Genomic DNA, 20034 nt, shown 5'->3' with positions numbered 1-20034 from the left:
CTCCCCCACAGGCTTACAGGAGGGCTTGAGGAGGCTAAGGTGCAGATGTGCTTGGTTCTCTGGAGAGAAACTCCAAGGATGCCACAGTGCCACGGCGCAAAGCAGCCATAGGCATTTGCTACCAGATGAGGCCATGTTTCTGAGGTTGTGAATGGTGATGCTGCCATCTGCTGGCTAATTGGAAACTTGCAGAAAGCAGCAGCCAAGGCAGAAGAGCACAGCTGCCAGCGCTCCATCACGGACCCCATCAAGCTGAAAGGATCCCGGGAAAGGCATTTACACACGCGTGCAGAATGCTAGTGCCAACAGCATTTTTTTGGTTCACTTTTCATCGTTTATTTTTTTCAGCCTCATTTACACATCATAAAAGTATACAACTAGTGATTTCTAAAATAAACTTGTTATTTTGCAGTGATGGCAAACAGTTGTATGTGGACTCCTGGCACAGATGTCCTTCTACAGATGTTTTTGACATGGAACAATGTCAGTGACAATTTATCAATTTATGACAGAGTAAGATCACTGTGGCCACTTAGAGAGATGTGTCTAAGTGAGTTTGCATCTGAGGAAGGTATCTGGAAAGAGCTAACCCACTATGGGACCAGTGCTACCTTGCTGGGGTGCTGGAGTTGATGAGACCATGAGGGCATGGCAGAGGGTCTCACATCATCTGTACCAGTGAGTGATGTGCCGGCAGAGGCCAGAAGAGGGAGTTAGACCGCCCTGGAGCTAGAGTGAAAGGCGGCTGTGACCATCCCAGTGCAGAACTGAACTGAAGTGGGGTCATACGACTCCAGAGCTCTGAGAGGTCCAGGGTTCATAGACCTGCGATCAGTAGTCCTGGGATCTAAGGAGTGGACAGGAAGAAGAGCGGGGGTCCAGGGCCTGGACTCTGGGCATTTAATGTTCAGCTGTGGAGTGGACTCAGTGAAGATGAGTTCTGAGACTGGGCCGTTGCTGGAGAAAGGAGTAGATCTAGAAAGATGGCTGATTCTCTCAGGTCCACCCGAGAGTTGCCTGAGTTGGAGACTGAGAATCTATTTGTGAATTGCAATGGAGAGGTCACTGGTGACCTGAGGAAAAACATCTCAGTGAAGTACTGGGACTAAGGTCTGAATGACTGGGACTCAAAGGAAAATCAGAGGCTCAATCTAGGGGGCCATCTTCCAATGAGCAAACCTTCCAAAGCACCCACGGCCACATGAGTGCTGAGTGTCCGCCAGGCATTACATCCTGGCCTACATTCCCTGCAAGGAAAGCAAAGGCCTGCACAGTGGCTTACTGCCTTCTGCAGCAATGACGGGGGAGTGGGCTGCAGTTGAACTGTAGACACGCGAGTGGGAGTTAGAGGAATGTTCCTATTTGCTTCTGTGTTCTCAGAACCATGGCAAGACCACAGGAAGGATGAAAGGAGGGCTATAAGAACCCCAGGAGCTGACGGAGACTGACAAGGACAGCACAGGGTGGCTGTGAGAGGGGTGAGGGCTCAATGGAAGCATTATCTAGAAACCAAAGGGCCACTTGTTACCAGTCAGGTACACAGAGGACAGAGACGGTTTGTCCATCAATGAGATGTATGAGCTGGTCAGGGAGCTGTGGTACTCGGACTGGAGGACTTAGCCTGGCCAACAGGAATCTGAGAGGATGAGATGAGGAACCAAGGGCAGAATGAGCCATGGAGGTGAAGAGCTGCTGGAATGAGAAGCTGTCAAGGCAGTGGGGGACGGGAGGAGAGGGAAGCAGGGGGCGAACATTCACTGCAACCTTCACATTCCATCCACGTTCAATCCAGGAACCGGTTAAACTCTTTGGTACTCACACCTTGGCACACCCTCGGACAGGATGCCCAATCCTCCTGAAGGTGGATTTTGCTCTGCCTGCTGTGCCAGCCTTGGGGGCTGAGCCATGGTGTAGGGAGTGGCTAGGAGGGGAACCTGATGTCACACATAGTCGACAGTTCTCTCCTCCTGTCCTTGGCAGGTTCTCTCATTGGGTACACTGCTTTTCTGACTTACAGTTGCTGGAGGTTGCTCTAAAAGATTCCAGTAGGTAATCTACAGTGTGCTACAAGACAGCCATTCTCATGTTTGTTTAGACACCCCAGACAGTACTATGGACATCACAGGAGCCCTCTGGCCTGAGGGACTGAGTAACCTCAGCCAGGGAGCTCCATTAAGGGAAGAAGGGGACCAGGACTTCCAAGTGGGTGCTAGACTACTTCAGGCCTATAAGGGCTCATCGTATTCTGCAGCCAGCCAGTCTGGACAGATCCTGGGTGGCCAAGTAGTTGGCTAAGACCTACCCAGATGCGGCTGCTGTTCAGAAGACTCTGAGGGCCCCTGCAGGCTGGCGACATGACTGCACTCAAGGCTTACAGCAGTGGACACTTATTTCGGTTTTGGGGGGTGTGGGGCTCACACCCATGATCCTCTGCACTGATATGTATTTTTATAGTGGTAAGGTCTTAAGATTAATAAAAATGCTTGCAAAATGGGCATGGTGGCACACGCCTTTAATTCTATCACTTGGGAGGCACGGGTGGATCTCTATGAGTTCAAGGTCAGCCTGTTCTACTTAGACAGTTCCAGGCTACGTGGTGAGACCCTGAATTTAAAAAAAAAAAAAAAAGAGTAAAGTACTAGAAAAAAATTACAAAATACAAAACATTATATGGAAAAACTAGCTTGTTTATTCAAATTAAATTATAAGTTCGATATACAAATAGAATCTGTATAAATATTTTAAAATATACTAAACATTTCTATCATATAAAAATGTAAAAATATCTATATTTTTGTATATACATATGCCATTTAACAGGACCAAAATGTACAGTAGCTGACACGAGGTACACTGTCACACTGACGTTCACCGGCTGTTCTTATACCCTATGCAGTCTGCCTCCCTGGGACTGCAGGGGGCAAGCAGGGCTTTCTCCCAAAGCCTGAACTCATGGTGCTAGAGCTCCCAGCAGTCAGTGGGAGGGAATCACGTAGCCATTCAGTGCTACGAGATGTCACTGCTCCAGCTCGTGCTCATTCTGCAGCGTCTTCATTGCCAGCCCCCAGAGAGTCATACTAGAGAAAAACTGTCCCTCAGAGCTCCTGTAAGTCACCGAAGGTGCCCGGCTGCCCAGTGGCTCGGTGCAGTGGTTGTCCAGAGTGGCCAGGGAGGAGCGGGACACAGCCGTGCCATCAGCCTGTGGCTGCTGCACACCTGCTGAGGTGTCCACATCTGAGTAAGTGTAGGCCTGCGGCTGGCTGTGCAACTCTGGTGGCTTGGCCACCTTAGTGGGTTCCAGGCTCAGTTTGTCCTGGTCACTCATGCTAGGAGGGTGAAGCATGGAGCGTAACTTACAGTAGGAGCCAGTACAGTGACCATCAAATCCAGCCACAGAACTTTCCACGGGGTGCGCAGGGAGCTTGACAGACACAGGCATCAGTGTGACAGACACATCCTGGGAGAAGGAGTCCGAGCTCTGAGACCTGTCAAGGTCAGAGGTCTCAATGGCCTGGCTCAGCTCATCCAGCACGACTGGGCTCCTGGCCTCAGCTCTGCCGTGCATCCTCTTGTGCCGCCGCAGCACGGCGGAGCGTGTAAAACATTTGCTGCAGATCTCACAGCTGTACGGCTTTTCCCCAGTGTGAGTGCGGACGTGCCTACGCAGGTCTCCTGAGCCCCCAAAGCACTTCCCTGCAGAGAAGGGGTACTTTAGAAGGGGAAGGGTCCCCTCCTTCTGAGCATCTGATATAAGGGAAGCTGGTGGGTGATGGCACCCTCCCTTTGAATGAAATACCTTTCCATCTCCTGGCAGTTTGAGACTCAGCACGAGTCTGCCTGGGCAGCCAGCAGCTGCTCCCATATCAGGCTAAACACTGCCCTCCAACAATGGCACTCCTGTGACATGCGGCTGTCATTTGAGCCTGTGAAGTCCTCAGTCCTCAACTGAGGGTGGTATTTAGAGAGGATGTGGAACCTTTAGGAGAGAAGGCCCAGCTAGTGAAAGTGAGTCTAGGGCTAGACCTCTGAAGGAAACCGAAAGCCCAAACCAATCGCTCTGCTCTGGTTTCTGTCTAGAACGGTGGTGTGTTGGTAGTGGCCGGCTACTACAGCAGTGCCACATGGCCAGCCTAGGACCTAGTCACACCACTTTCCTCATGTCTGGGCAGTACACTTGTACCAAAGACATGCACACATTTGTCTGTCCTTCAGCCTGCTTTCCTGTGAGGATTGGAACTCAGTAGGTAACTGCAAAGGCCTAACGGTTAGAGAGCTCCCTTAAAGGAAATACCCCATGCATGTTGGACATACTGAGAACTTCTCCCTTACTGACTGTCAAACACCACTACCTTTCATTCCTCAGCTATGTAGGCCTTGTAAAGCAATAGGAGTATGTGGAATGGGGCTACAAAGAAGAATGCCATTGAACAAACTGGATAGGGCTCTCCAAGAAAAAAAATTCTGAATACCTCCATATAAAACCTGAACCAGCACCCACTAATAGCTCATAATGTTTAGCCCAATGCTAGGGTCAGAGTTCTCATGTGACATCATAGTCAGGTCTCTTCACAGCTCTACATCATCTCTGTCATCTTGGTAATATGTTTGTGGTAGTCTACGGCTGAGCGTCCTGGCTCCTCCTACACTACTGTGTCCCAGCTGCGTTCTGCTCCCTACCATCTCTGGGTAGGAGAAGATGCTTTGCCTCTCACTGTACCATTAACTTAACGCTCATCTGGGACTTCTGGGAAGCTGCGGCCACCATCTGTAGGGTCCCCAGTACGTATATGCTTTAGCCATCTGGAGTCACCATGAAAAGAGGAGTGAAACCTGATCTCACAGTTATCAGAGCAGTGTGCAGTAGGCTAGGTCTGTCAGAACAGAGATGGGAGGGAAATCCCGGCTGCATTCCGAAGTTCTGTGCTGTTGGATGCCAACTGCAGCCCCAGCCTCAGCAGAACCTAACCCAGGTGTGCTCTGAGCACCCCCACAACTGCTCTGAACAGACTGCCATAAAGACTGCTCACTCAGTCAGTCATCACAGAAGCATCAGCAATGTCAAGCCAACACACACAATAAGTATGTGGGCACACGCCTTCTTCGGGTGTCTGAGGGGGCTATGACTTGATTCCATGTAGTCACAAGCTACAGGTGCCCGACGCTTGGTCCTCGTATGTGCAGCAAGGCACCCGAGGTAGAGAGCTACCTATCCTAACGCCCTCGCTGAGGCCTAGACAGGCCCTTTGCTTTCTACCGTGACTCCAAGAAGCCTGCCCTTGGTTCCCAAAGTGTGTTCCCACGCTCTACCCTTCCCACTGGGGCTGCCAGCTCTGGGTGGTGGGGCTTGGAGTCACTTTGTATCTGGGCATCAGGCAGTCCCTGTTATGTGGCATTATTCCCATACGGAAGCAAAGGAGCTCCCGCCCTGTGAGAGAACAGTGGCTTATGGCAGCCAGCAGCAGCAGGATGGGCCCCCTCCACCTCTGCCGCTGGCCAACATTAGACTCACCACAGGCAGGGCAGCTGTATGGCCGCTCTCCCGTGTGCCGCACACGGTGCTTCACCAGCTTCCTCTGCATGTTGAAGGACTTCCCACACTCATCACAGGTGAACACCTTGTCAGCTGTGTGCGTCTTTTTGTGCTCTTTCAAATTGCTGAAGTTGCTGAACCCTAGACAGACCACAGCAGGGGTTAGGCTGGAAGACGAGACCTGTAGCAGTGACCCTGAGAACAAAGGAAGCGCTCACTCAGCAATACCTCGGCCGCACGTGTCACACAAGTGTGGCTTCTCTCCAGAGTGAATGATGATGTGGCGCTGGACGTCACCAGAGGCTGCAAACCTGCAAGGAAGTGCAAAGTCCTATCAGGTGACACTGACAACTGGGGTCACTCAGAGGAGATGGGCTGCTCCACCTGCTCCGAGTAGCTGGCTGTGGCCTGCTCTAGTGTAAACACATTTCCATCCCTCTGGTGCAGGAAAGTAGAACATGATGCCAGCATTTTGGTTTTAAGACACTTGCTTCTTGCTTCATCACACTCTACTGTTTCCAACCTCATAAGACCAAAAGCCAAAAGAAAATTCATTTATTTATTTAGTGCATGTGTCTGTACAATGCAGCATGCAAGTGGAGATCAGAGGACAACTTAGGGAATTAGTTCTCTCCTTCCACCATATGGCTCCCAGGAACCAACTCAGGTCACCAGGCTTGGCCACCAAGTGCCTTTAATCTGAGCCACCTCACTGGCAAACTCACAGTTCAGGTGAATGTGGAGCCCTGTGGTGCTGACATCCTGCTGGGATTACTGGGTTTGTGGGGAAACACCCCATGTGGTACACCAGCTCAGGACACAGTGAAGAGCACAGGGTGAGCTCTGCATGGTCCTGGCATTAAAACCAGCTCTGTTCATCCCAGGGTGAAATACAGAGTCAGCCTCCCCTGTACCCTCCCTAGCAAATGAGCGAGCTCACCGTGACCCCAAACTGAAGCCTAAACACATCCATCCTGAGACAGGAACAGAGATGGGGACGAAAATGGAACCAGAGTTCACTGAGCAGCTGCCCCAGCCGAGGACAAGTTGGGGACCTGATGGCTGTCACCTTCCATGACTATCTCCAGATACCAGGAAACCCTCGTACCCTATCGCCTATGTTTCTGATGGGAAACACAATGAGTGCAGAGAGTCTCAGGGTCTTAGGCAGCAAGTACCTCCTCACCCATGATGTGAAAGTCTACTCTTTCCTGGTTGCCCCAGACTCCCACCCCGTGATGGCTGGCGGGTTGTTCCAAGGCAGGTGAGGCACAGAAGAGATTTACATGAAATCCCAAGGTCCTAATTTTAAACTCTGCAAACTATACTCAGGAGCCTATGGGAAGTGACAGTATGTGGGGCCGTTCTGTGTGCTGCTTGGCCCCTGCCATGACCAGATGACTACCGCCCAGAGCTTGGCCTAGCTTGTTCAGGTAGCTGCAACAGAAGGGAGCCATGGTCAGCACGGCAGCCTTTGATGTGTTCCATTTTCCTCAATGTAGCAGCAGGCCATACTCCCAAAACCTATCTGAGGCTTGCTTCTCCCTCTGCTGTGCTCACAGCATGTGCTGTGGGATGTGTTTGAACTCCAACTTCTGAATAATCCCATGTCTGTCTCTAAACTCCAGACACTGACTGCAAGGGGGACTTGTGAAGGGTAGAGACTCTGAGCGGCTGACGTTTATGTTCCCTTACAGCCCTGAGCAGACAGTGGGAGTAGCAGATGCTGGGTGAATGAGTAACTAAGTGATGGAAACCAGGCATGGAGCAACAGAGATGCCATGCGAGGCTTCTGGTGAAGGCCTGCAATTCTAACACAGTGGCAGGATGGTAGAGTGAGAAGCTCTTGGCCTGTTCCCAAGCAAGGGGATAGAGGGCTGAGGCTGTGCTCTTTACACGGGAGGGATGGACTAGCGCCTTGCTTACCCCATGCCCTGTGAGAGAATCACTGCACTGGCATCAACTCACCTAAAGAGGCTGATTCTCTGTTGCCATGCCAACATTCGGTTTTCAGGTCAAAACTCACCCAGCAAGGCTGAGTGTCATCAATTCTGTCCCGAAGCCAACAGCCTGGTTTGATAACACAGCTTAGGTACCTTCTGTTGCCTTCTGTCTGGAGGTCTAGTTACAAAGGCCGCAGGCACTGTTTCCCCTGACTAGACATCTCCTCCTTGGAGATGCTTTCAGAATGAACACTTCAACATAAGTTAATCTGTTTCCTGTAAAGCCACTTTCCTTCCTGGGGCTCCGGCCTAGATTTCATGCTTTCTGTTAACTTCTCTTCTTATTCTCTCCCTGTTGCAGAGTGAATGCACTTGGCTGCGTGAGCCCTGGCGGCCAATGACGTGACACTGAACAAAGACACTTGGACCACACACAGTCCTTACACGTGGCACCCCCAGCCCAGCACTAACCTCTTTCCACAGATTTCACAGATGTATGGCTTCTCCCCAGAGTGCCGGCGTAAGTGAGTCTGAAGGTTGCCTGCCTACAAGAGGGCAAGAGACACATCAATAAGGTCAGAAAAAATTACAGAAGCTCAAAGGAGAACTGACAGATTTAGCAGGTCCCACCCACCATACTTCCAGCCACCTGCTGTACAAGGAGCCCAGCTGTGGCCTCACACTGGTGTCTACTTGGTGATGCCTCCCTTGTAAAGGGCAGGCTACCCTGGGAAGGCACTTGGGCTCCCAGGTCTAATTTTAAGCAGACCTTGTTAATTAGGACCATCCACGTGCAAGGTCATCTGGAGAACCTAGCACTAAGGGAGCTTATCTCAATGCTCGTGACTTCTTTCAAAAACATGCATTTGTACAAAAGATGAAAAAGCCGTTTCCAGAAAGTATATGCTCTCACAGTAAGATTGGCTCTGCCTGGCCAGCATTTCATTTTTACCTCTGTGCAAGAGTGCATGCATCTCAGGAGAACTACAGCAGCATGGCAGGGTCTGCATCCTAGTCTGTTAAGCTAGCAGGGTCTGCATATCCATTTCTATACACTTAATGGTATGAAGTCAGAAAATTACCTAATACGGTGACAGCAGAGCTGCAAATGCTTCCCATGTACAAACCCCACTTGGAAATGTTCCAAACTAGGGTTGAGAGGCAAAGCCTTTCCTCACTATACCTGAACAGCTCAAGCTATTAGTGTCCTCCTGCCAAGCAAGCCCTCAGTGACAAAGATGCCCAAGGCCACACTGCGGTACACAACAGAACCAGAAGGGAGAACGAGCAACGGCTGGCAGGCAAACTCGCTCTTTACTTCCGCAAGCAGCCTTAAGCAAACTGCAGAGACAGTTATAGTCCATCTGTGAATTAAAACTCACCAGGACAAAAGACACTGGTGGAATCTGATTCAGGGGAAACCTCAGTTACACATTATATTCAAGACTGTGCTAAACGCAGCTGAGAGAAAACTGGGACTTTCAATAATCAGACGGATTTTGGCAGAACGCTGGTAAACAGCCTGTTTTTAATATAGAAAACTTTAGCAACAAGACCATGGCAAATATCAACAGCAAAATCCATGCTAAAATTCTAACTAGGCCTTTACACCCAGTGGCAATGAGTGTTCTATTTTTCATCTGAAAAATGGATTTGGCAACCAGAACAGCTGCCCAGGGCTATAGCTGGGCTGGTTAGTACTGGTCTTGTGTGCGCAGGTCTTCTCTGCTTTTGCAAATTACAAGAAACTGTCCTGAACAGTCAACACGATACCCACTTTGCCCCCTGGGACATGGCTCCTTGGAGAGTGGGTTTCAAATACTAATTGCTTTAGTCAGCAACACCCACTTTTCAGAAAAACCAATGTCATACACCAAAACAATCAGTATGCCACTTGCTATCTCTCAAGCCACTCAATAAAGATGGACGATGATGAAACACAGGCTAGCCCTTTATAAGTAGGACACACAACATACACACACATATGCATACGCATGCACACGCACTTCACACATGCTCAAAGCAAATATAACCTAATGCTCTTCCGATGGACTGTGTGACAGCAGTACTAGATGAACGTGGTAGGACAGGCCTGGAGACTACTGTGAGTGTGAGGTAAGCCAGTGATACTGGAAGTACCAGGGCAGCCAGAACCACATAGGGAGACTGTCTTGAAAAAACCAAAAAAGACAAAGCAACAAAAGAAAGCAACAGCATCAAAACCTTAACATGTCTTTACCAATTGACATGGAAATATATATTGAAATCAGCATCTTTTCCCAGACAGAGTAGCACATACCGAGGTAACAAACTCTACAGAGTAAATAAAACTAATGGAATAATTTGAACAAAAACAACAAAAAACAAACAAACAAAAAAACCCAAACTTTGTGCATTTAAGTAATTTATACAGATGACCCAGGAGACTGGGCCCTATTACTTTAGGCATCAACCCATACTTTCTATTTTTAATAGATTGTAGCCACACTATTGGGATCCAAAATGCAGAGACAACATCTTTTTAAAAAATCTGCAATTTTGTTTAGAGAAACCATGCCAAGCAGTGATGATAATGTTACGAACAGAGCTCTGCACATTGGCTGCATACAGTGCTTAACTCAAGGCTTATAGAACTGTACTGAATTACAGGGAAGTCAGCTGAAGCTGTTGAGAGACTGCAACTGGGAGAGCTAATTCACCTGGTTTTGATGCTACTGTTTGTTTCCTGAGACTGGATCTCACTATGTTGCCCTGGTTGGTCTGAAACTTACAGAGATCTGTGGACCAGGCTGGCCTTAAATTTACAGAGATCTGGAGTTGGGGATTTAGCTCAGTGGTAGAGTACTTGCCTAGCAAGCGCAAGGCCCTGGGTTCGGTCCCCAGCTCCGAAAAAAAGAAAAAAAAAATTTACAGAGCTCTGCCATCTCCTGAATGCTGGGCCTAATTCAGGTTTATCTGCTGAGACTTCAAAGTTGTGCTAATAAAACGCTGCCCAAGATATTAGCAAAAAATAATTTTGTTTCTAATCACTTTGAAGTTAAATCAGAATATTTAACAGAAAAATCTCACCAGAAGAAGTAACGACATCTGGGGCCATTGGATGGCTCAACAGGTAGAGCACTTGTCTCCACCTGACACACTCATTCAGCCCCCAGGTCTCACATTCATGGTGTAAGGAGAGAACTGACTCCCCAGTCTTCTGGCCACACACTGAGGCCCAGTAAATAAATACATAAAGTAATTTTTAAAGTACCATCTGAGTTTAATTACTCTTACAATAAACTTTCTGCTGTGGACTCAAACCTCAGTATTTAACCATAAAGGAACCTGGCCTCCCTTACGGGCAGACGGCAGCTGAGTAAGAGAGAGGGCCTCACAAGTTCTAAGACAGAAAGGCATCTCAGATATTAGTCATCTCGTTGAGTTCCAAATCTTCAGAATTTCAGATAATAGCAAAATAAAAAAAGGCACTAAAGACAAACACACACACTTTCCCTGTTAATGTTAGGAAATGATGTGACTAGATCCACTGAAGTTTGGGCCCCATGTCAGCACTTTAAGACATGGTCATTATGGTGTCCCTGATTCCTGCACTTTCACCAAGGACAGGGTGAACAGTTGCTCTGACATTAGCCCAGCACCCAGGACCCTGCTTCTGAACTGCCCCAGAGGGCTTCCTTGACATGCAGCAGGAAACAAGGGAAGCCACTCCCATCTAGATAGCACTACTGGAAAACAGGGCCTCTTACCCAAGACTGCCCTCTGGCTCTTGGAATGTGGTGCCACCTGATTAAAGCTTTTCTTCCTGTTCCCCAACACCCCCACCTGGGGAGAGGGGTGGAGAAAGAACAGCACTGCTCTTCTCCAAAGACAGCTGAGTCACCAGGCTTTCTCTCTCCCCACTGTCGTGGATGTATTGGTGGCCTTGTGCACCACACAGGCAACATAGAACACGAGACATGAGCATGCTCTAAGAGAACGTAATGCTGTAAACAGCTGAGTGATGATGCTGGCTCGTGTGCTGCAGAGCCACCTGGCTCCTTAGTAAAGCTGTGGTAAGTGCAGACAAGCTGACCCTTCTAGATGGCCTGTCCTTAGGAAACGGATCAGAGATTCCCACTGGTAACCATTTCCCAAAGAAAAAGCCCTTAGGAACTTAGTACTCCAGCGCACTCTGGCAGGTTAGGAAGGACATCCCAATCCACTGTGAATATCACCATTCACTCCAGTCATCCCCAGAAGAATGCATAGCACAAGTGGGAGGGTGGGCTACTAGCTCCTAGGTAACCCCATGCAACAAACAGCACCCTGCCCTCCACCTAGTCCTAGCAGTCTGCAAGGTTCATCCAAGGAGAGTCAAGTGCTGCCTTTAGCCTGCCCCAAATGGCACCCGGGTTGGGTGGCCATGATCGTTCCCTTCCCTCTGTATGCACTGTTCCTACATGTATTCTGGTGAAGCATGCCCCAAGTATCCTTGCCCTTGACGGTGCACATAGCCTTTTCTCCCTCTGAAGAACAAGCTCCTAAGAGCCTTTCTTCTATCTGTCCCATCCCAGCAAGTGGCAGAGCTAGGGGTAGCTTAGTAACATGCAACTCTTGCTGAATCAGGCTTTCAAAACAGTCCTTTCCCAAAACAGCCCCATCCTTCTGCTATGAAAATAAGACATCGAGAGCCATCTGAAACCACAGCTATGGGCAGCTCTGCGTTAATAAAAACCTGACAAAAGCAGAAGGCAACCCAGAAGAAAGGAGTTATCCAGACACTCAGCCTGGGTGGCATGCAGAGGGCGGGCACTGATTATAGTCGGTCTAAACCATGGTTCCTAAGCTCGGCTGCACATCAAAACACTCTTTAAAAAGATCACAGAGACCCACTCAAAGCAGGAACTGGGAATTTCTGAGGGACAGCCTAGCAGTAGTGCTGGGTTGGCGTGGGGTCATGGCTGGCAGAGTTCCTGAGTGTGCTGATGTATTCTGGTTACCAAGTGGAGCCACAGAAGGGCTCTGAGCAGGAAGATACTCGTGTGAAAGGGACTGAATCCTTCCACCAGCTCCATAGGATAGAACTGTAAGAGTGAGAATGAGCCTGGAAAAGTGTGGCAATTGCTTACTATCAATGGTCATCAACAGTTTGCCACTTTACTTTTCTTAATTTTTACTCATATACTTTCCTGGGGGTGGGGAGGAGCATGTAAAACCCACATGTGAAGACTAGTGGACAACTTGCAGTAGCTATGTCACTGGCCACAGTCCTGCGTAGCTAGGATGGAAATGGTGATGGTGGGGAGGTTAAAGGACTGGGATGCAGAGCCATGATGGAGGGCACATGCTGGTCTAAGAACTTGGTCTCCTCAACTCCTTAACCCTGCACACTCTCTAGGGCAGGTGCTCCTTCAACCTTGTCTAACAGATCAAGACGCTGTCTCACCCAAGGTCACAGGACAGTACATCTGACAGATGCAGGTTCAAATCCAGACTCTTAAGCACTCTAGGAGCCCAAGTGAAAGGCAGTGACAGTCTCCTAGGGAACGGTGACAAAGGGATGTACCCTCAGCACCTGTCCAGAGTTGGGGCTCCTGTTGGTACTGTGATGAGGCTGTCCCAAACTCATCATCCAGGGCAGACAGGGCCAACAAGAAGATGCAGGGCATCACGGAGAGGTAAGAGTGATGAGTAAACTAGCCTGTTCGGGTGGATGCATGGGAAGAGGGAGCCGACACCCTCAGTGGACCCTGAAGAACCAGGATATGCATCAAATGGCACTCACTGCTCCCATGCTCCATAGGAGTTCCTTTCCAATCCCCCCTCATCACAGTCTCCTGCACTGACAGGACCAGCCCAAAGCCATTTCCTGGCTGAGCAGAAACTCACACAGCACCACTAAGGGACTACTGCACCGAGTAGGGGAGCGGTGTTGGCTGTTCCCCCTGCAGAGTCCCACCCTGGAAGCCTAGCGCCCCGAACATGACCATGAACAGAGGGATACTCTATTCCTATTTTAGAGGGAACTTACTCAGAGCCAGTTATGATGCTAGACACCTTCTGTGGAGGAAATGTCTCCAAATGCCAACACAGTACTTGCCACAGCAAGGCACAAATCAATATGAGATAACTCCACAGGCCCAAAAGTCAGTTCAAAGGCTGTCGTCAAAGTAGAGGATAAAAATAGCTTGGTCTTCTCTGGTGTAATATCCTGCCTATGGTCCCAAAGGGAGTAAATGTTTGGCCTGGACCTAGCCCAGCAAACAGTGTGGCTCCAGGGAGGCTCACTGTGGACCACTAGGAACCTCAAGACGGCAGGACCCAGCATGAGTCGAGAACAGATGAGGTGCTGTGAGGACGCTCACTCTCAATAGCGGCACCTTCTAATGCTCTACAAGTATGTGTTCTGACCCAGCCCCCGACTCTAAACTGTAGCTACCACCACAGGTTCTTCTGAGGACAAAAGTGAGTCTTATTGGTAATAAGGTAAGCAATGGGGTGGAGGCTTCCAATTATCAACAGTAAATAAGAGTATTCCCACCTGAGAGAAGTGTTTCCCACAAATGTTACATTCAAAAGGTTTCTCACCTAAAACAAAGCAAAACACAACAAGCTGTCATCAGTACAAATTTGCACAATCATTTGTTTAAAATCCTTATCTCCTGCATCTCCCTTTCCAAGCCATCATTTCACTGTTCTGTGTTTTATTTTAGAACCAAGTCTCCCTCTCTCCCAGGCTGACCGGGAACTCTCAGCATTTCCTGCCTCGGGCTCCTGAGATTACAGGTGAGTCACCACACCCAGCGCGTGACACTCTTTATTTCCACAGTGAGGGGCATCTCTACTTCCAACACTTATCACTCGCCTGACACACTCCAGAAAGATGGTAAAAATCAAATCTATATATCTTCACCTAAAAGTCAAACTCTTCTCTAAATACAAACCTATGGTGAATTTAAAAAAAAGCTGCCCAGCTTCCTTTCATCACAAAACCAAATGAGAGTTTTCTTGTTGCATGACTCTACTGGACCTCTAACTCCTACCAGACAATCCCCTCACACCACGGGGGCTGTGAGCACTGGAGCCCAAAGGGTAGGCACAAGCAGCCTGAGGAACAGCCCTCTGCACTCCCTCCCTCCCTGCCTTAGCGGACACAGAAGTGGAGCTCACAGAGAGGTATGGCCTGCTGTCGTCTCCACTTGAGTGCAGTATCAGTTATTGCACTCTGGGACAGGACAGACTGGAGGACACAGACTGCTACAAGAAGCTGCAGCCGGATGGGGATTTGCTGGAAGGTGCACTTTAAGGTGCTACCTTTGGTCTGCATGAGCCTAAAAAACACACGTTGAACCCCTAAGAACTGTCATTTCCCCACTCTCCCTAGTTCAAGTGGCTACATTAAGACCCTCTTAAAAGTAACACTGTTCTCCTGCATACAGGGCACGTGACGTCAGCAATGCAGCCTGCAGCTAGTCTTCAGCCCTAGATGATCATGGCCATGTATGCCTATGTTCTGCCTTCTTTCTGCAATTATTGGGGCTCAATCCCCCACAAGAGAGAGGAGTTTAAAAAAGAGAAGTTGTGGGTCACAAGAGACCAAGGTTTTAACATCCGTACTCCAATGGGTCTTGGGAGCCCTTCTCACTGTCAGTATTGAGGCTCTACAGAGCTTCTGTGTCATGGGCTGTGACTATTAGCACACGCATTAGAAATGAAACAGAGGCATTCTGAAGAGAGAAACACACGTCTCATTGGCTATGGGGGGACATCACCACACACCATGTGGCCACTGGCAGCTTCCACAGCACACCGAGGAGGGAGGAAGTGGCATCTGCACCATTCTGAGACAGGTCCCTGGCGTCCAGGCCACGCTCGGCTGCCATCTCAGTGCAGCACTTATGTCCGAGGAAGTGTCTCTGCCCTATGACTGTATCTGTCACTCACAGATGCTCTCCAGAATTAGCAATTTAATTTTGCTCCTTTAAAGCTACAACAGGTAAGTTTCTAAAAGAAAAATGAAATAAAACTGATAGTATTCCTCAGGCTGTAGGAAATTAAGCAAACAAAATGATTTAAATCAAGTTGTTCTCATAGCAAGACTGAATGAGGACTGTATTTACCTGGTCTCATTTTAAACTACTACTAATGGTGGTGTGTGTGTGTGCATGTGTGTGTGTTATATAAAAATAGTAAGATCCTTTACATGTGAATATACTGACATCTATAAAGGACGTTTTACCTGAGCAAACCGGAAGTCCAAAGTGGCAAGATATTAGCCTGTGAGGGAAGGAGCTGGCAGCTTACAAACAGGCAATCTGGAAGCTGCTGTTGCCACTGCTCATGCCTGTGTCTTTTGGGATGGGCTGAGGTATTTTCGAGACAGAGGCTCACTCTGTAGCTTTGGGTGTCCAGTAATTCACTATGTAGACCAAGCGGTCCTCAGACTCACAAGAGATCTGCCTACCTCTGCCTCCCAAGTACTGGGATTAAAGGTGTGCGCCATTACACTTCATTCATGGTTATGCCTTAACTGTTACCATTTCATGATGCACTAATAATTCTATCTCAGCCAGGGGGAGAGTGAGGCATGGAATTACACGGTGTGATATATATTAGATTATACCTTTAAAAACTTTTTGGGAAGACAATAGTATGAATTAAGATAATAAACGCTGGAAGCTTAATATCCAAGGTGGAAGAGTTTTCACTGAAAATATCAGGTGGAGAGGAGGGCTGGGGATGGACATAGCTCAGTGGCAGGGCACCTGTACAGCATCCTGTACCATTAAAGCAAAAATAAGCAAAAAGTCAAGTAGTGCATTCTTATTTAGTTTCCTTCCTGCCTCCAAAATCCTAACTTCTCAAATTAAAATTACTTCTGAGAGAAGTTTCAAAATGACTCAAATTTAACTGTTACAGTTCACTATCTGTCCACATTCTGCTGAGAAAACAAGCTTAAGAACCCTAGAGAGGCCACTAAACACAGCGTGTCTGTTTTAGAGTTAGACACCTGAGTGCACCACGGGAGCTGACTGCACCAGACCGATGGCACGGATCATAAAGAAGCCACCTTCATATAGCAGCTTGATGAGACTGCACAGAACCTGTGCATATGTCACAAGAAGTGCGACAGAGGGCAACTAGCATCCTGGAGGCTCGTTACAGACATCACTGGCTCCACTGAGGAGTCCGGTGTCTTACAGACAAGGCTGGCCAGGGGACGAGCACCACTGCTCCCTCTTCTATGCCTGTGGGACCCAGGCAGTGTACCTGTATGAGACCGTTTGTGCAGCTCCAGATTGCTTGGGTGTTTAAAAGGCTTCCCACACAATTCACACGCATACTGTTTCTGGGACTGGAGGGCCTGGGACGGGTCTTCCCAGGAAGCTGGGGCTCCTGGCATCTCCACCTCGCGGCTGCTCTCTGGACCCAGTTCTTGCCTCCCTTTGTCTTCAGTTGTCTGGCTTCCAGCTCTTTCCCCTGCATCTTCCTTAGCAGCAGATTCCTCCCTCCTGACTAACACATTATCTGACTGAGGATGTGAAGTGCACTCAGCTGACTGCTGTGACTTAAGAAAGTTTAGTTTCTTCAGGTGCATGGCCTTCTTCAGCCTCATCTGCTTGGCAGGTGGCTGAGAAAGGGTGTCTGCCTCTGAGTCGATGCCAGAGTTCCTGACCGGCGGAGCCACAACAGTGGAAGGCAAGTGCTCTGGAGACTCCGGGACCCTTGCACGGCCCTCCACAGGCGGCTGTGAGTCTGCTGCAGCGAGGTCTGTGGAGGCACGGGGAGTGGGCGGCTGCTCTGTGGCAGGCACCGGACTGGGGCAGGCAGTTTGCTTGTAGTACTGCTTGCTGTACAGTGTTCTGAGTTTGTAATAGCAGTTGGGCTGTTTGCGGGGCGCCTCTGGGCAGCTGCCACTTGTGGCAGCTGGTTTTGACCCTTCTCCTGTGGGACGACCGAAATCTGCTGGTGGAGCACGGGGATTCCCTCCGGACACGTCTTTAGCCCGCGGGCCTTCCACAGGGCAGTCCTGCAGTGAGTGAGGTGGGTACTGCTCACTCGCCGCGCATGTGCCGTCCAGACTCACACCCTGCAGGGAGAAGCCGCCAGCACAAGGCAAGCCTGGCACCGGTGCCGCGGAGGCCGACTTCAGAAACGTGTGGCACAGATTCAGAACGTTCTGCACTTGCAAACACTGCGCTGTGTCCAGCATCACCTGAATGTTGTCCTGGTTAAGGTCGAGGCGCGACGTGTACATGAAGTCCAGGATCTGCCCGATGCCACTGACGTTTTTAACGTCCAGGTGAAAGACGTCATTCTTCTGGCTGGAAGAGTTCTGAAAAAGACTCCTGACAAAGAGAGAACGCTTTAGCTGCCTTCGCGTCCTGCTAAGTCCACACACAAATCTTCAAAAGGGTGTGTCTGTGAACACTAAGGTTTCTGTCACGAGTATTTTCAATGCTTTATTTCTAAGACTATTTCACTTTTACTGATTTTATTTTAGTTTTTAGGATTTGTTTGTGTGTTCAAGCGTACTGTGTATGTGTGAGTGTGTGTGTGTGTATGTGCACATGAGCACATATGTAGAGGTCAGAGGAAAGCTTTGGGTGCTGCTCCTCAGGCACTAGAACTCTGTTTAAGAAAATGGAGTCTCTAATTGGCCCAGGGGTTGCAGAGCAGGTGAGGCTGGCTGTCCACTGAGCCCCAGGGATCCACGTGTCTCTATCTCCCAGCTTTGCCTGGAGTTTTCATGTGAGTCTGGTCTTCATGCAGAAAATCTATAGAACATGATCTATGTACACTGCTCAATCACATGCACCAATTATACACTGACATAGTATAGCAAAAAGGGGGGGGTACATACTTCAGTGCTTCATGTTTAGTCTGACAAGATCCATTTCACACCTTATAACAAAAATATTTATATACTTAAGTGCCTTAAAACCTTTTAAAAGTAAAGTCAGACACACTAACCAAGTGAAGCATTTACTCACTATGTACCTATAATTTGGCTGCTAAGTTTTTTTTTTTATTTTGGTTTGGTTTCTGGCTTTTTGACTTGTAGACTTAGCTTGCCTGGGACTTGCTATACAGACCATGCTCTGCTGGCCTAGAACCCACAGAGATTTACCTGCCTCTGCTTCACCAATGCTTGTACTACCAGGCCCTTTGGGCTGCTTAGCTTTGCAGAGACTCAACGGTCCATACACCAACAGGAAGAAATGCACCTGACTCCACAAAGGAAAAGGCACATGGGGCCCAGGCTCCTTGTCCAGTTGGGTCATTCACGGGTGAGGGAACTGGTATCAAGTCCAACTTGAGAAGATGACTTGAGTAAACTCTCTTACCCATCTGCTGCAGTCATTTTGCCAAGAGTCACCTGTTTCCCCAACAGCCTTTGGTTTTTGTGCCAGCTCAGAAGAGCCCACATTATCACACCTGGGAAGAGAACAACCTGTTCTGGGAAGACAGTGAAACCAGGGACAGCAAAGCCCCAAGTCTAGGATCGTTCTGCCAAGGACAAAAACCAGCACCCACTCCACTGAACTGAGTTGTTATCGTGTGTGAGCAATGCACACAGGAGCTTAGTGCCACTTCCCACACTCTGCTGACCACAGCAGGTCCATGTGCACTAAGGAGAGACTTACTAACCAGAGAGTGCACTTCTGAAGAACAGACAACTGTATGAAGGTTTAGCTACACTGCAGCACTCTGCCTGGTGTTATTCAGTGTGTATAATTAAATCACATAAGCCAAAATAACAGCAGAGTAACTAAGATGAGGTTAAACCAAAGAGTTTCTTACAACATTCAAATGAAAGGCAAAAACTGAATCCCGCTTTCTTAGAAAGGAAGGGAAGTGGGTAAACAGGGAGGGCGGGAAGGAGGAGAGCACACAGAACGCTTTCCCCACGCTGATTTCTTTCTCTTCACAAACAGAACATCCCTCTGCCCTGCCTGGCCTGAACTCTCTATGCTGTTGCTATGGCCTCTCATGTGCTGGGATGAAAGATGTGACAGTCACAGCCAGCATCCTCCATTCTAAAGTCTTACGACGGTGAAATTCCTACCTCAGATTCAACTCCTCAATCATTTTATCTGGAAAGGAAGTGAAATACAGAAAGAACACTGAAATTCTTTTCAGTCATCCCAATATACTTTAGCTAAGAGTCTCTCTTCTTTAGAATTACTCTAAACACAAAGTGATTCTAATTAAAGAAAAAAGAAAACCCATAAACTGTCATTTTGTTTAAACTCCAAAGATAAAGACAGAAGCCCCCTCCCCTGAGGAAGCAGGTCCTCCACAGCAGCAGTAGAGGGCAGTGTGCGGCACTCACCTGAAATACTGGCTGAAGGCTGCCAGCACATTCTTGTGTGCTTTGAAGCACACGCCCCTCACCACCAGCATGCAGTCACAAAGCAGGCCCTGGATCCGCTGCTCTCGCAGCTGCTGGAGGAGGTGGCAGCTGTGAATAGCAACAGGGTCCATACTAGACCATGAGACCTGCAGTAGAAAATACAAGAGACTCAGGACACCATTGGCACGAAGGGGGCCCCAAATGCAAACTGCCCTTGGTTT

General features: G+C 48.8%; 1 protein-coding gene across 1 annotated transcript; it reads right to left on the bottom strand.

Annotated features, from left to right (window-relative positions):
• Positions 1 to 2666: 2666 nt before the first annotated feature.
• Positions 2667 to 20034, bottom strand: Zbtb49 (zinc finger and BTB domain containing 49). Its single transcript, XM_032916463.1, has 7 exons — positions 19793 to 20034; positions 16726 to 17804; positions 13997 to 14043; positions 7945 to 8018; positions 5759 to 5841; positions 5510 to 5671; positions 2667 to 3693 (listed from the first exon to the last, which is right to left on the bottom strand). Exons 1-7 carry the CDS (start codon positions 19942 to 19944, stop codon positions 3017 to 3019), a joined length of 2274 nt encoding a protein of 757 aa, XP_032772354.1. The 5' UTR covers positions 19945 to 20034; the 3' UTR covers positions 2667 to 3016.

This window comes from Rattus rattus, chromosome 11 (assembly GCF_011064425.1).
Source record: "Rattus rattus isolate New Zealand chromosome 11, Rrattus_CSIRO_v1, whole genome shotgun sequence".
NCBI classification, from domain to species: Eukaryota; Metazoa; Chordata; class Mammalia; order Rodentia; family Muridae; genus Rattus; species Rattus rattus.
The sequence above is the reverse complement of the archived record's forward strand: the minus strand, read 5'-3'. Positions and strand labels throughout refer to the sequence as shown.

Excerpts from the sequence above, each read along its gene's own strand:
- Zbtb49 (XM_032916463.1), bottom strand. The coding sequence starts at position 19,944 with ATGGACCCTGTTGCTATTCACAGCTGCCACCTCCTCCAGCAGCTGCGA. Across the intron at positions 5,672-5,758 it reads GTGTGACACGTGCGGCCGAG|GGTTCAGCAACTTCAGCAAT; the intron begins GTATTGCTGAGT and ends TGGTCTGTCTAG. Across the intron at positions 3,694-5,509 it reads ATACAGCTGCCCTGCCTGTG|GGAAGTGCTTTGGGGGCTCA; the intron begins GTGAGTCTAATG and ends CCTTCTCTGCAG.